Source organism: Dromaius novaehollandiae, chromosome 1 (genome assembly GCF_036370855.1).
Source record: "Dromaius novaehollandiae isolate bDroNov1 chromosome 1, bDroNov1.hap1, whole genome shotgun sequence".
NCBI classification, from domain to species: domain Eukaryota; kingdom Metazoa; phylum Chordata; class Aves; order Casuariiformes; family Dromaiidae; genus Dromaius; species Dromaius novaehollandiae.
In genome coordinates this window covers 74373708-74387741 of record NC_088098.1, presented here as the reverse complement: position 1 = coordinate 74387741, position 14034 = coordinate 74373708, and the positions used below count along the sequence as shown (strand labels likewise).

The 14034-nt window shown below is 37.3% G+C and overlaps 1 protein-coding gene across 8 annotated transcripts in view; it reads right to left on the bottom strand.

The window, feature by feature from the left end:
• The window catches only part of ARHGAP8 (Rho GTPase activating protein 8), a 101405-nt gene that overhangs the window by 26028 nt on the left and 61343 nt on the right, over window positions 1-14034 (bottom strand). For all 8 annotated transcript variants that reach the window (XM_064516875.1, XM_064516889.1, XM_064516894.1 and 5 more), the window contains 2 exons: window positions 4045-4122; window positions 3225-3353 (listed from right to left, as the gene is read on the bottom strand). In XM_064516875.1, the coding sequence (XP_064372945.1) occupies window positions 3225-3353; window positions 4045-4122 (207 nt within the window). The remainder of the gene's footprint in view (window positions 1-3224; window positions 3354-4044; window positions 4123-14034) is intronic.

Below are 14034 nucleotides of genomic sequence, written 5' to 3'. Positions count from 1 at the left end.
GATTACCCTACCATATTTAGGATTATCATATATGTGGCTAAGACTAACTCTCAGAGTATTTTCTTCACTCAGTGGAGCCAAAATAATTTCTTTGCTAAAAAGGACTTTTAAAATTCTTGATTTAAATGCTATTATCTCTTCACAAACTGGATCCAGATGTCTACTTTTTATACAATGATTTTATTCCTGCTGAGACACAGTCCTGTCCAAAATACTCTTTTCACACTCCACTAGCTACAAAACCACTTTTGTGATTCTTCAGGAAACGTTTTTGTCTTGGACAAAGATCTACGAGATGGTCACTTGGGAGGGTAAGAATGTTCTAGAGGCGAGCCTGAACAGATTGATTAACTTATTTCTACAGATAGGCAAAAGCTGGAATTGCATCCAAGACTCCTTGCACCACCTAAATAATCCGGCTTAGATTTACACTAACACTGGAATATATTTTAAGTGCTGTTCCAGGTGACAGAAAAATTGTGCTTGAATACAGTAATTATTTTAGTTGTGGAAGTTTAACAAGAATTTGGAGAAAGGTCCGAAGATTACAATCATGCCTGATCCAACCAGCCCATTTTGTGATGATGCTTTTTTTACGTCAGTTACTTTTGCCTTTCTCTCTCTCTCTCTGAAACAGCTAGAGGTTCACATAAGGATGCGTGCAGGCACAACATTCCAGCATGTTAAATGCTCCCTTGAGCTCTGAATTAAATACATGGAGCTATACCCTGGTGAGCTGTGTTTGTATTTTTATTACTGCAAAGCTGCCAATTACTTTAAGACACAATACTCTGTGTCCCAAGATTTTTTTTGTCAGCCTTCCGCAAAGGAGGCAGTATTTCAGGAATCAGCAGTGGATAAAGGAACCCACATTCATAGGTTTCATGACCAGAGAAGAAATTCTTTGACAACGACAAGCTTTCAAGTTTCTATTAATGTTTTTAGTCAACACTCAGCTAATTTATTTCACAGCTCCCATCAATAACTCTGTCAAATGTTTCAGATGAGACATTAGGGTAAAAAGTTTCACTAACATTTCAAAGTATTGTAAAGCAGGACCACTGTATCTCCAGGTTTTCAGGATAAGAGATGTAATATTACAGCAGTATGTATGCTCTGCTGACATACTGCTCTGCTGACTTCCAGAAGACAGAACAAGAACTTTAAATCATCACAAGATAGCTGCCTGCACTTGCACCTCTTCAAAATTTCCTTCTGTGCTGTATTCACAGAGAACACACATTTGCTTCAGTCTAGCTTGGTTCTCAAGCTTAAGACCTTTTTGGATCAGGAAATCATCACCAAAAAAAGACAGCGGACATTATACTGCGTAACAAGAAAGCCCAAGGAGGAATTCCCTTAAACACGACTTTTCAACATATTTCATCAACATTTAAGACACCAATGAACAAAAATTACATGGAATGAATGTTTCCCAAAAGTTTTTGCAAGGCAAAAATTTTCATTGTTGCCAGGACAATGAGAGTGACAACGAAGTGTTTTCAGATTCTTTTAACATTTATTCTCATTTTTCACTTAGCTCTAGCATAAAGCAACATGATGTCCAGAAAGTCAGCACAAGATAATTCAGTAAAAATTGGCATTTATAGGTTCTTTTTCAAAGTTTCCCCTATTCTTCCTCCTCCTATTTCTACAAGCTACCTGTGAATAGACCTATTTTTCTCAATGCTCTAAGACACTGATTGTGCGGACAGATGAATATTTGATTTTTAAGGTGGTGATCTAAAGACTTTGAAATAGCAAAACAGTACAGAACTTCAAAAGATTCTGAACATGATCTGATTAATTTTTAAATTTGAAATACATGAATAAAATTTATTATATGAAAAGTACCTGGAGGCACTACACTGATGGGTGCAGTACAAGATTTTATCTAGAATACAGCTTACCTAGGTACAGTAAACTTGCCATACCATTATGTGAAAGGCAGTATTACACAGGAACCTCAGGATTAGGTCTTCATTTCACTTTACAAACATGCAGCAATTGAGATTTCTCCCTGAACTTAATTATCTTTGTTACCTACCCCAACAGCAATAGGCATGATATTGATGATAACCTAACCTTTGCAACAGCATCACCCCATGGTTATCAAAGGCATGCTACCAGACTCTATAGGGAACTGCACTCTGCTAAGACATGCTTTTCTCAAAAAGCAGGTGTTGGAACAACGTGTGCTTGTGACTTGTCACTGCAAGCCCCACTAGTTCCCTGCTCACCTGACTGTAACCTGGATGGCAAAATACCAGTCTCTACAAGTACTGGGTACTAAACCTCAGGTATTCTGGACTGCATGGGGTTGCCCTGCCAGCATTAAAAACTTGCAGTGCCTGACAAAGACCAAATGATTAGAATTTTATGACTGGCAGATTCGTGTGGTGCCAGGTCCTTCCTTTTCCCTTATGGGAAAATCAGAGTTTGTCTTGGTAGTCCTGTCCAAAATTCCTACTAGGTTCCACAGCTGAGCAGAACACTTCCCACTCATTTCTGACGCAGGTGTCACCTTCCACACTCCAGGACAACTGTGCTAGAACAATTTAGCAGAATAAAAAATCAAAACTTATGAGAAAATGCTCTGTATGTGTGCGCATGCACCTGAATTTACTTACAATAACACTTGAACTTTTGGGGTAATTTCAACTAAATTTGATAAGAGAGGTCAGGGTCTCAAACATATTAGGTATTAGATATATTTTTTTATTCTTGCGCACACTTACTAAACTTCCCATTTCTGTGTGTGTACTTACTTCTTTGCTTCTGTAACTCCTACTAGACAAAGTAGCGTTCAAAATGGCACTAATATCCATACAAATGGTAGACATAACATACTAACTCTCTTGTGTGCACGTTCTGTTGTTTGGAAAAAAAGAACTTTCCAGTTCTCTGCAAGGCTTACAATTCTTCCCTGCCAAGGCCACACTTGTCAGACTTCTGAAACAGCCAACGATGCTCAACAGAGCAGCCGAATTTCGAATTCCCATGTTCTAGAATCCCAACAAGATACCTGCACCACTGTCCTCTACTGGATGGATTCTCAGCCTTGCTCTGGTACAGATTATGAGGGTGTCCATTAACAGCTGCAGTGAAGGACTTATGATATATAGCCATGACTGTGTCATGGTTAGCAAACAGCAGTGATTATGAATTAGCCAGGTCCAGTTCAACTTGTTCTACAAACTCTCCTAAAATTGATTTATACTCACTGGTGATTCCAAGGATATGATCATAACACTCAAAGGTTAGCAATGGCTCAGGGAGTTCCCTAAGGAAAGTCTTTAGGATAACAGCAGGAATATGGATATCATCATAGTCATCAAAATTCACAGACTTGCCTAAAAGGGGAAAAAGAAGAAAAAATGTGTTCAATAATATATTTTATTTTATTTTTTTAACTCCTGTATAAAAACTGTTTCACATCACAGAAATGAAAACCTCTTGGCTTTCCAGTTGCTGGTAAGTCTTAACATTTTCTTTTTGTATTTTTCATAGAGTTTTATTAATCTGGCTGCAAGAGATTCTCTCCATAAAGGCATTTCATAAAGTGACTTCACAGGGAAGTCAATGACTTTCAAAATGACTTCCATACATTTCATAAATTATTAGGTAAAATTGCATTTCTTTTTCATAACCATGGAAAAATGCTAGAGGCAAAATGACAAGAAGACATTGTACCTGGTAATTTTTAACTAACTGCAGTAACTTAAAGTGCACAGGGGCAATACAAGTATTTATGAAAAAACAGACCATTTTTGACTCAAACCTCATTATTCATTAGCTGCTACAGATTTTGGAAGCTCTGCTCTGACATCAACTGATGACTCACTATTCAGTAAGCTTTAAATGCTGTTGTTATCTTTCAGGTTTCTGTAGTAGTGCTTTTATTCATATGACATTTTAAGCTGCAAATAGCTTTGTGATTAAATAATCAGGGGAAAGCGAGCATTAGTGCTTCCCTATAGATAAAAGATCAACAGAGCCCTCACACTGTTACTAATCTGTGGCAATGGCATGATGACAGCTTACCCTGATTGTAGAGTTTCTGAACATCTTTGATAGTTTGGATGCTGGCTGACCTTCTGAAGAGGCCCTCTACTCGCAGTCCTGCAAAAACAATTATTGTAGGTCCCATCAATGAAAGCTGCCACTTTCTTTTTTTTTTTCCTCAGTAGTTTAATTGAAAATAGAACAGAGGAAGAACATTTGGGAATGGGCCCGCCTAGCAGATTTAGAGACCATTAGTTCTCAAACACTGCCATTTTGTTGACTTTATTGTCAAGCTCAGTTTCAATGGAGGATATATCCTCATTTGACACGCACCTTTTTTTTGGTAATAAAGCCATTAAGAACAGAGTGTAGAATCAAATAATGCTGTAAGAGTGCCTACAGCATTTTCTTTAATGTGTCTCACAGAAATACTACTACCTTTCCTTACATGTTTCAGAGTGCCTTGCCAACTTTTTTTCTTTAAAAATAGCTTTTAAAAGTAGCTTTCAATAGAGCCTAATGACATAGAAGCAGAATATTTAGATTCAGCAGGCTGCTTATGTACCTTGCTCTCACTGATTGTACCTGCAAACTAAGCCCCAAACCATGCTTGCAAACCTGCTATTCTACTTTTACATGCTTTAGGTATTTAGCAAGCTAAAGACTAGCTCCCTAAGCTTCCTCTTCTGTCAGTGGGATTCATAACAGCTTTGGATCTAGGAGCCAATTTCTTGCCATCAAAGGGATATAAGCCTCCCCAGTCTACAAGTAGTTTTGTGCAGACCACTGATCCTTTCACCTCTTTCTGAAAATCAATGGGACATAACACTCTGCCTGCCCATGATACTTTGAAATATGTGATTCGGCTCTTGAGGTATTTCTGAAATAAATATCTTAAATTTCTGGAAAGGTATTTCTTTTTACATTTGCTAATTTGCTAATGTCACTTTTGCCAATTTGACTGATTTCCTTCCATGTCATTGACTAAGTGAAAGCTGACTTCAGCTACAGACGAAAAATTGCAGTAACCTGCATAGAATCAAGGATCTAATCCAGATCATAACTTTTAAGGTAAGACATTTACCTGACTTATTAAGCAAAACAGGGCTGGGATAAGAAGCGGTATTTTTTTGAGACTTCTAGTACTTCTTGCTTTTGATTTTGGTAAAATCATCATTTCTCTCTTTTTCTTGCTCCAATTCGTGCTGTTGCTTCCACCCATCAGGTAATGCAACTGGTTCACATGTATTCTCTATTTGAGATTACTGTTGGAAGCACGGTGGTCTGAAATTATGGTCTGTGCTGGTCTGATACAACACAAAATTGCTGACCTTTTGAGAAGGGTGGCAGACCATCCTTTACCTGAAGGGATTCCTGTGTGTCTCTACATGTGAGTAAATGACTTTCATATTTTTTCATGCTTATCTTTCAGCAGATGAATAGCGGACTGAAATCAATGGTTGTGTACTTCAATTCAAGTACACGTATATCCATTTGCATGATCAAGCATCTTTATGTTGTTTTAGAAAGTTTGAGGTCATACATTAATTACTCAGTCATTCTTGTAAATTCGCCCAGGTCGCATGTGAGAGTACACTTTACAAATGAAAAATTAGTATATTACTACAAAATTCCTTAATCAACTCATTCCTTATAGAATAAGATTTAGTATTGTTCATATGAATGTAGATTAGTATACTAAAAGAACTGATAACGTACACTAGAAATAGATTTTCTCAGACATGTTTCAGAGGCTTTTGAAAGGAAACCCAACTTCTGTTAAAAGTGCTCCACTGACTAGATTTAGAGGCTTAGCTGGAGTTCAGCTGAATATGGCTCCTGGTTATTTTCTAAACATTTATGCCCTTGCCTATTAAATTCAAAACTGAATATTAAAACTTTAGCTCATGTGCCCAAGTCTGGAAGGAGTATGAACTCTCAAATGGCAATATCTAAGAAAGATAATGTGTGTGTTTAGTAAACGAACCAAACAGACAGTAACTATGATCTATTTGAACTCTTGTTTTATTTGCAACCAAACCAATTTCAATTGAATAAAGTTACTGCAAATGACATCACTGTAGTAAAACTGTTCCTTTAGATTTATAGCGCAACTTGTGTAAAGACATGGTTTTGAAAACGGCAGCATCGAATAGCTAGTTCATCAAGGCATTGCCCACAGCAAACAAGAAACACAATAATTTCCTGAGAATGGTAGAATTTTATGCTGGCTGTCAGTGGACTAGACAGTTTTCTACAGAAACAAGCCTTTCTGAGGATGGACATCATAAATGCTTACAATTTGGTATGCAGGAATTTAATAGTTAATGCTTTTAACTGATGTGAATCTTACTGTATAAACTATGGTGTAATAAATATCTATTTTTAACATGTTTATTCCTTTATTGGCTATGCTTTAAAGAGTCTAATTAAAGACATTAATCTGTAGTGCAGACAGTAGCTGTACTCGTCTAGCCCTGCATCTCATCAACGTTGCTATAATAGCACATAATACTAAACTCTTGCTGGATATGTTTTTTGGCAGTCTTAATGGGAAAAAGCAACTTTTATCTTTATCTGCAGAAATTTGGAATACTGATGTTATCTGTGCTTCTTCCAGAATTCATTTTTCAGGACAGCTGAAGCTGAATCAATACACGGTAATTTGTTTGATCACATGTGGCAACAAGCCAACTACCAAAGCAAGCATCTCCAATCCTTCTGGACACCCACATGTACAGCCAACCTATCCAAATGAAGTGATACTAAGGATGGTTAAGTTAGTGCAACAATTCTTAGGAAAAAAGAAAAAGTCATACTGTCTTTCTAAAGTAAAAGAACTGCAACAGCAAAATGGTCAACAAGTCTTTTTTCTTTGCCTAAAAGATGCTCAGTCCAGAAAATAATACATAATAGCAATTCTTAAATAAAGCATGGGTCATAACTTCATGCATGAGTCAACAGCAATTATGCTACTGAAGGTGGAAAAAGGAAGAGCCTGGTTCATTTTCCAAACCTGTCTTCTCCTCTTAAGTCAGCAGAAGCAAAGGAAGCAGTTCTTGGAACTACCATAACTAAGCACCGCTTAGCACTGGGTACCTATACTAAAATAATTATTTGGTCTTCTTTTGCAGACAGAATACATACCAGAACCAACTGAGTTACGGAATCAGGAAACAAAAATGGCTCAAGACAATCTTGGTCATTATAGCTCAAAACATTCATTTCTGTCCTTTTAAAAATTTGTTTTGAGGTAGCCTATTCAATTTTTGCTGGTGGTGTCCTCCCATCAAATGTTGTTTATAGCAAGATTCATGGCAGCTATCTCGTTAAAGAGGTGGTTTTTTTTTTTTTTTTTTTTTTTTTTTGTATATAAGCTGAACTATTTTGCCATTAATGGTATAGACAACACAGCCCAGCCATACAGAACACAGACCTCGGACTAATAAGATTTCGCAGAGCACTGCTAGGCAATGGCTGACATTAGCAGCTAGCCTCTGCTTTCCAGGTCTGACAAGCACACAGCTCCATGTCACTCCCAAATAGTCTATCAGTGTGGCAGACCCTCTGCTGAGATAATTCAGCACAAACTGCTCCCTTGGAAAAAAAAAAAAAAATATATATATATATATATATATGTATGTATGTCAGAAAAGTTTGCTAATCTACACTGGGCTCTCTAGACCAAAGACAGCTAAATTTTATTTTAAAATATTAAATACCACATAAAATAACAGTGATTCGAACAGTACAAATGTCATTTGTATTCAATGAAAAGTGATTCCGAAACTGAGAACTTAACTGAGTAATTATTTAAATATGTCAGTATCCATAAATGAAAACAGGCAGGTACTTCATTCCACATTGAAATAAGACAGGTTTTACCACGGTAGACATAATTTTACAGTGCAATGACACAACTGTGTCACACTCAGAATTAATAAATTGTTGCTAAAAATACTTATCCCCCTTCCACCCCTCTGATCTCTTGTCCCAAAGGAAAACCACAGAAAATCAAAACCAATAAAGATATATTAAAAACAACATATGCTGTCGCATTGCTGAAAACTTGTCAAAGAAAAAGAGATGAAAAAATTACATTCTTTTACTTTCAATCATCCTTGATTTGAAGCTTGCTGGCATCACAAACCTTTGTTAATTTGTCTGCTTTAATAAGAGAAGTAGCAAAGAGTCAGAATCTGAATTCCCTCTGTCCCAGTTTGAGTTTGGAAACGTGTCTCTGACTACTAGCCCTAGCAAGTCTTGGTAAGTATCCATGCGGACTTGGAATCAGTTTTCATTCTCATTAATACAACTGATTCAGGGATCTTCCTGCAGATTAACTATTTCTAAAATTCCTTTTTAAAAATTAGAACTAATTTATTTCTACACCGAGGAGTGATGAGTTTATAGCATATTTAAAATGTCCATCTTCACTGTATCCTCTTAATTGTCCAAAGTGATAGCAACTGTGAAATTTTATGTATAGAATAAATTTGAGATTCTTTTTAAAGCTAGAATACAGTAGAAAATTGAGGAGGATATTACACAGATTTTCTTTCCCTTGTAGTCTGTGCAATGAATACAGAACAAGCAAGTGTGGTGCCTGCAGTTTGTAAAGATGATTTTCTCTGTAAGAAGGCACACAGAAAAAGAAGGACAGAGGGAAAGAAGTGAAGGTACAATTCCAGTCCTACTGAGAAACCGACCAGCAGAGCAAGAATTTAGAACAGAGCAGTCTCCACAGAACCAAACTGTATTTGTGGCCTTGTAGTTTTGAACAGCATAGCCTAGTCTTTCAATTTATGAATGAATATTCAGTTTACACTTGGTACCTCTGGACATATTTTATTTACAATGCCTGAGCACCAGAAACAAAAACTGTGCTTATTACAAGATTCATTTTTATTTGATGACACATGAATCAGTGTTGAGATTTATCTCGTCTCCGTGAACCCTAGGTAAAAACGTTCTCATGAAACCAGGAAGAGCCAGCAACTCAGAAACATTTATAAGACCAATGTCAAGCTTTCTCTTTGTTGCATTTTTAAAATATATTTGATTGATTGTAAGAAGTGGAGGCCAGGAGGCAAATTCGCTAAGCTGTAGCATATTCAGAATGCATCACCATCCATCTCTATCCATTCTGACCATCACCACCAGGATGTATTCATCCACATTGAAAAATGGAACCAAAATTTTCTCCCTCAGCAAGATTTGTTGTACTTCATGAAGGGAATGGGGAGGAAAGATTAATTGCTGTTTACCACTGCTTTTGCTATTTAACAGATAAAGGGCAGTGTTAGTTGTCACTATAACCATACTACAGGATGTTTATTACTTTATCATTAAACTACTGTAGCACGGTTACTACTGCTGCATATAGAAGTCTTAGTCATTGCCCAGGACTCTCCTGTGGTACCACTAGACAACATGGAACAAAAAGTCTGTGCTGCAAAGCACTTGTACTCAACAAAAGAGATGAGGTAAGAGAGAAAGGCTCACTAGTGGGGACTACTGTGAGATAATTTTCCTATAGGGGACAGTTATCTTCTCTATTTTATAACTTCGTAGTGCGATTCCTTCACCATGAGTTTATTGGTCTGTTCCATCATTTCTGAGCTGTTGTTGATCTCAGATGGTCTCTTTAGTAATCAGTTCTCCTAAGTTCTCTATGTAATTTTTTATAGCTGTTGCTTTATTTGCCCAGTCTCTTAAGAATACAAACATTTTCAAATTTTGGAAATTTTTGTAATAATCCCAAGAGATTAGTTTTGCCTTTTAAAAGTTTAAAACATGGACAAGTATGGAATCAATACCTTTGAGGATACTCTCAATAAACACAGGATTATTATTTTTTAATGTATTTTATCTATATATTTCAAATTGTTAATTTTTATTTATAAATACTAATACGTATTAATATCTGAGATAGGCTTCAGCAACATGCCTGCCCCTTTGAAACCTATTTGACATCTTGATGCAGGTCTCAATAGCATAGTTTATACCCACCTTTACAGTGAATCAAATAAAAAAATCCCTTAAAAAGCTCTCTCTTGACCTTCAGTTGTTGGAGTGTTTGCAAACAGAATATGGATTTGCTATACAACTTTATCTTTAGTGTAGATTGTCTTGATTTGTATACTCAAACTGTGGGTCAGAGTTTAAAAAGCAAGAGAGCATTCTGAATTGTGTTAATGCTGATCTAAACAAGCATCAGAACCCCCAGCCTTACACCACCTAGCTTTTAATTTATCACAATGCCTTATACATAGCATGTAACCTGCTTTTCTAGAGAAAGACACGCAAGTAAGAGACATGAAAGGAAACTTCTGCTGTAACATCTTAAGTTTAAAAGCAGAAGTGCATTGCTATCCACTTCGTGAACCTTGATGCCTATGATGGATAAAACACTGCCACCAGGGCTGAAGCAGATAGCCCATGTCTGTTCGGCTCTGTTGGTATGCAGAACACTAGCAGCTCTAGCCATGCAGACAGTTCAGTGTCTGAGCATTATGGAAGCCATACACAAAGACGTATGCTCCATAGCGTAGCATTACTTACATCCCTGGTTACTAAAACAATGTTAGAAGTGACAGCTCCCATTTACAACCTCACTTCAGAACAAAAGAATTTGCTGAGGACATGTGGGGACATACTAACCAGAGAAAGAAAATTACTGCCCTGTGGCACAAGCTGGGCTTTTTTGAGAAAAAGTGCCTGTGAGCAACGCATCAAGATCATTGCCACCAAAGGAATGACACTAGGTTAGAAACACTTATGAATTGTTCTGACAAAAGAGTGATTATTTAATTAACCAGGGTAATTTCTCATGGCACGGTAGAGATAAGGTAGTAAACAAAAGTCTTATTTAGTGTGATGTCAAGCCTTGTATTCATAAACTAGACAGATAAACAGGTTGTGGTTCTGGGGTTGAGCATAGAAAAAGAAATGCGCTCTGGTTTGTGGCTACGAAGATCTATTCACAAATGTGCTGTGTTAAACACATCCTTCCTCTTTTACCTGTCTAAATCACTTGTTGGCTTCAGTATGACACTGACACTTCTACTTTGAAATTAAGAGTACTCCCCTGTTTCGGTCCAGAGGATGGATACTAAGATGTAGTCTTATGAGCTGATGATTTTGTCGAACATTCAGAACTCACATTAGGAAACCAATTCTCCCCCGGGAAGGTTAGCAGGCACTGAAATTAAGCAGTTTTAAATTCAGTATTAAAAGCATCTTTCATTCTAAAGTGGAGATGGAATGAAAGTAGTGCAATGCTTAATTTCTCTTCCTTTGTTGAAAAAATAACTTGGAAATTATTACAAAATATTAACAAGCTTAGTTTATCATGCTTATTGTAATAGTTTCTGAGGCAGCAGCCAATAATAATTCTAATTTCTACTATACAAATAGATGTTCAAGAATCTCTGTTTATGGTAGATTCTTTAGTCTCTGTTAAGATACTGGGTGACTTAACAACTGGATCCAGTTAGAGATGTCTTGTCCAGCAATAGCTATTTAAATATGCAGTCGGATAAATATATGAGGAGAAGACCTGTGCTATCACAATGTTAATTTGGCTTTTTGGGACGAGAGCATATTTGTTGCCTTCAGAGTCCAATAAATAACTTGCCACAAGGAGGAGAGTTTTGGCACATTTGTACAGATGAGAATGCCTTCATGCTGAGACAAACACTTGTGGCACATGCAAATAACATTGTCTGAAACTGAGGCAGAAAATGTAAATATCAGAGAGGAAAAATATGATATGCAGCAATCTGCTAAAGGGACTGGAGTCAATATGACAAAAAAGGCTAGCTGAGCATTACAGACAACGTTTCCTTAACATGGTAGTGTACAACTGCAGGCTGGTGCCAAGTTTGAGTACCACCACAGCTCCTGCATCAGATTTGTTTAAGAAATAAAAGCTTGAGTAGAACAGAATGGAGTTAGTGATGTCAGAGAGAGTGACTGACATTTTAACAAATCTTAACCCAGCTGATGAAACATGATTTTGCAGAAGTGCTTGTAATCTAAGCCAGAGTTTCAGAAACTGACTTCAGGTACACAGATGTGAAAAGGTGGCAATGGGAAGAAAGAGTGGAAATACTACGCTAGGGTAAAAACAAAAACAAAAAACCCCACTCTGCTAATTCTATGAGGACAAAAAACTATGCTAAAATCAAAAGGAATGGGGTAATGACAGTGAATCTTTGTCACTTCCAGAAGATGCACTGAAGTTTTCAGTGTGCTCACAATCGCGTCTGGAGTGTAAAGAACGCTGCCAGTCAGCTTCCTCGGGCTGTCAGCACTGGAACCGACGCTTACTGAAGTTGATGGCAGAATTGAGATATTCCAGATTTAGATAAAGAGTTAAAATCACAGCAGACAGCAGGTACAACAGATACCTGCACACTTATTATCAAGTGCAAAGAAATGCATGTCTATCACCTCCTGGTTAACAGCCTTGGCATGGCAGGTACTTGGCTTTCAACTATCAGCTGGCTGAGAATGTCAGAAAATCCTCTACCTGACAAGCCATCTTTCCTTAGAAATCTGGTTTGTGGAGATCTCCTTATGATAGGGAATATGTCAGCTCTGAACAAACTTGTGCTTGGTTGGAAAATAACAACATTGGCAGAGTCCATGCCCTTCATTCTTGGAAGACAGAGAGCTGGGGAAAAAATAAGATCGCCTGGCTAGCAAGCGTGTGGCTGGACTATGTATCAGTGGTCAGAATTACCATGCCACTGACTTGCATATATCCACAGACCAGGACAAGAGCTTTTGTTCGTCACATTTCCTCAAAGACCATTCTTCACAGACTGTGCTGATACTGCACTGAACATATTAATTTTTAGCCAAAAAAGAAAAAAATTAAGTCTGGAGAAAAAACAAGTATGATGATTGCTTTCAGAATAACAAATATTTCATCTAACAGAAATTCTGCAAGGTTGACAAAACCTTCTGACAGGGTTGAAAAAACCCTTTCTTTCATCACAACCATGAAAACTGAAACTTGTTTTTCCTATATTGCGCAGTTCATTTTGTTGCTTCAGAAAACTGTGGGTATCTGAATTGGACTCAACAATTGGTGAGAGGGAAGAGTATGGGACTGGTGCGATAGTGATGAGACAAAACATCAAGAAAGAACAAAAACAAGATTATGTAGATGCTTTTGTGTCAAATCAGTACACAAAATTACTAGTGAAACGTTGGTCACCAGCAAAATATAATAATGACCATATAACACTGATTTCTTTAAAATCTTTAAAGGGGTTCAAGGAAGTGCCAGACATACAACCTCTTCCCCCTAGGTTTACATCAATCCGTATTTTTAGTGACTATGTATTTGCTCAGTTTCTAAACAGAAATAGCTCTGAAAAGTAACGATATTAGCACACCTTTGGTTAGCTCTCTTGACTCTAGTGGATTAGTGAGGAAGAGGTATTTGCCTATTAAGATAAGCTAAATATATGTAAGGATGATTGTTTCATAACAATTGATAAGACATAAAAAAGTCTAGCTTGCATCTGCAGATGGGGCATGCACTGATACACTACACAAGCTCTAATTATCCACTTACAATTATAATTACAGGGATTGTCTGAAGCTGCCAGTCACTTGCCTTCAACATTCTTAGTAGTGAACAATTTACATTCCCTGTATCCAGCCATAAGATATATGATACATGCCACACCTGCAAAGTTTTCATCTTTAACACTAGTCTGGAAACAGCACATCCAAGCAGCTTCATGAGCTTGATTGGAAGTCCTGACTTTGGACCAACAGACTTTCAATAAAGTCTGTTAAGGACTCTTCATCTACTGCTAATCAGTAGATATTTTAATAGCAGAACTGGCCCCACTCCAATACTTGGCCTCTGGTTGCTGCAGGTATTTGAAAGATAAATCAGCAATTTCATAAGGAAAGGAGCCAACTGTTCTGTACATAAGCATCCTTATGGATGCTATGTTCCACTGCCTGCCAATTGTCATCAGGTATCCTCTCACTGACTCGCCT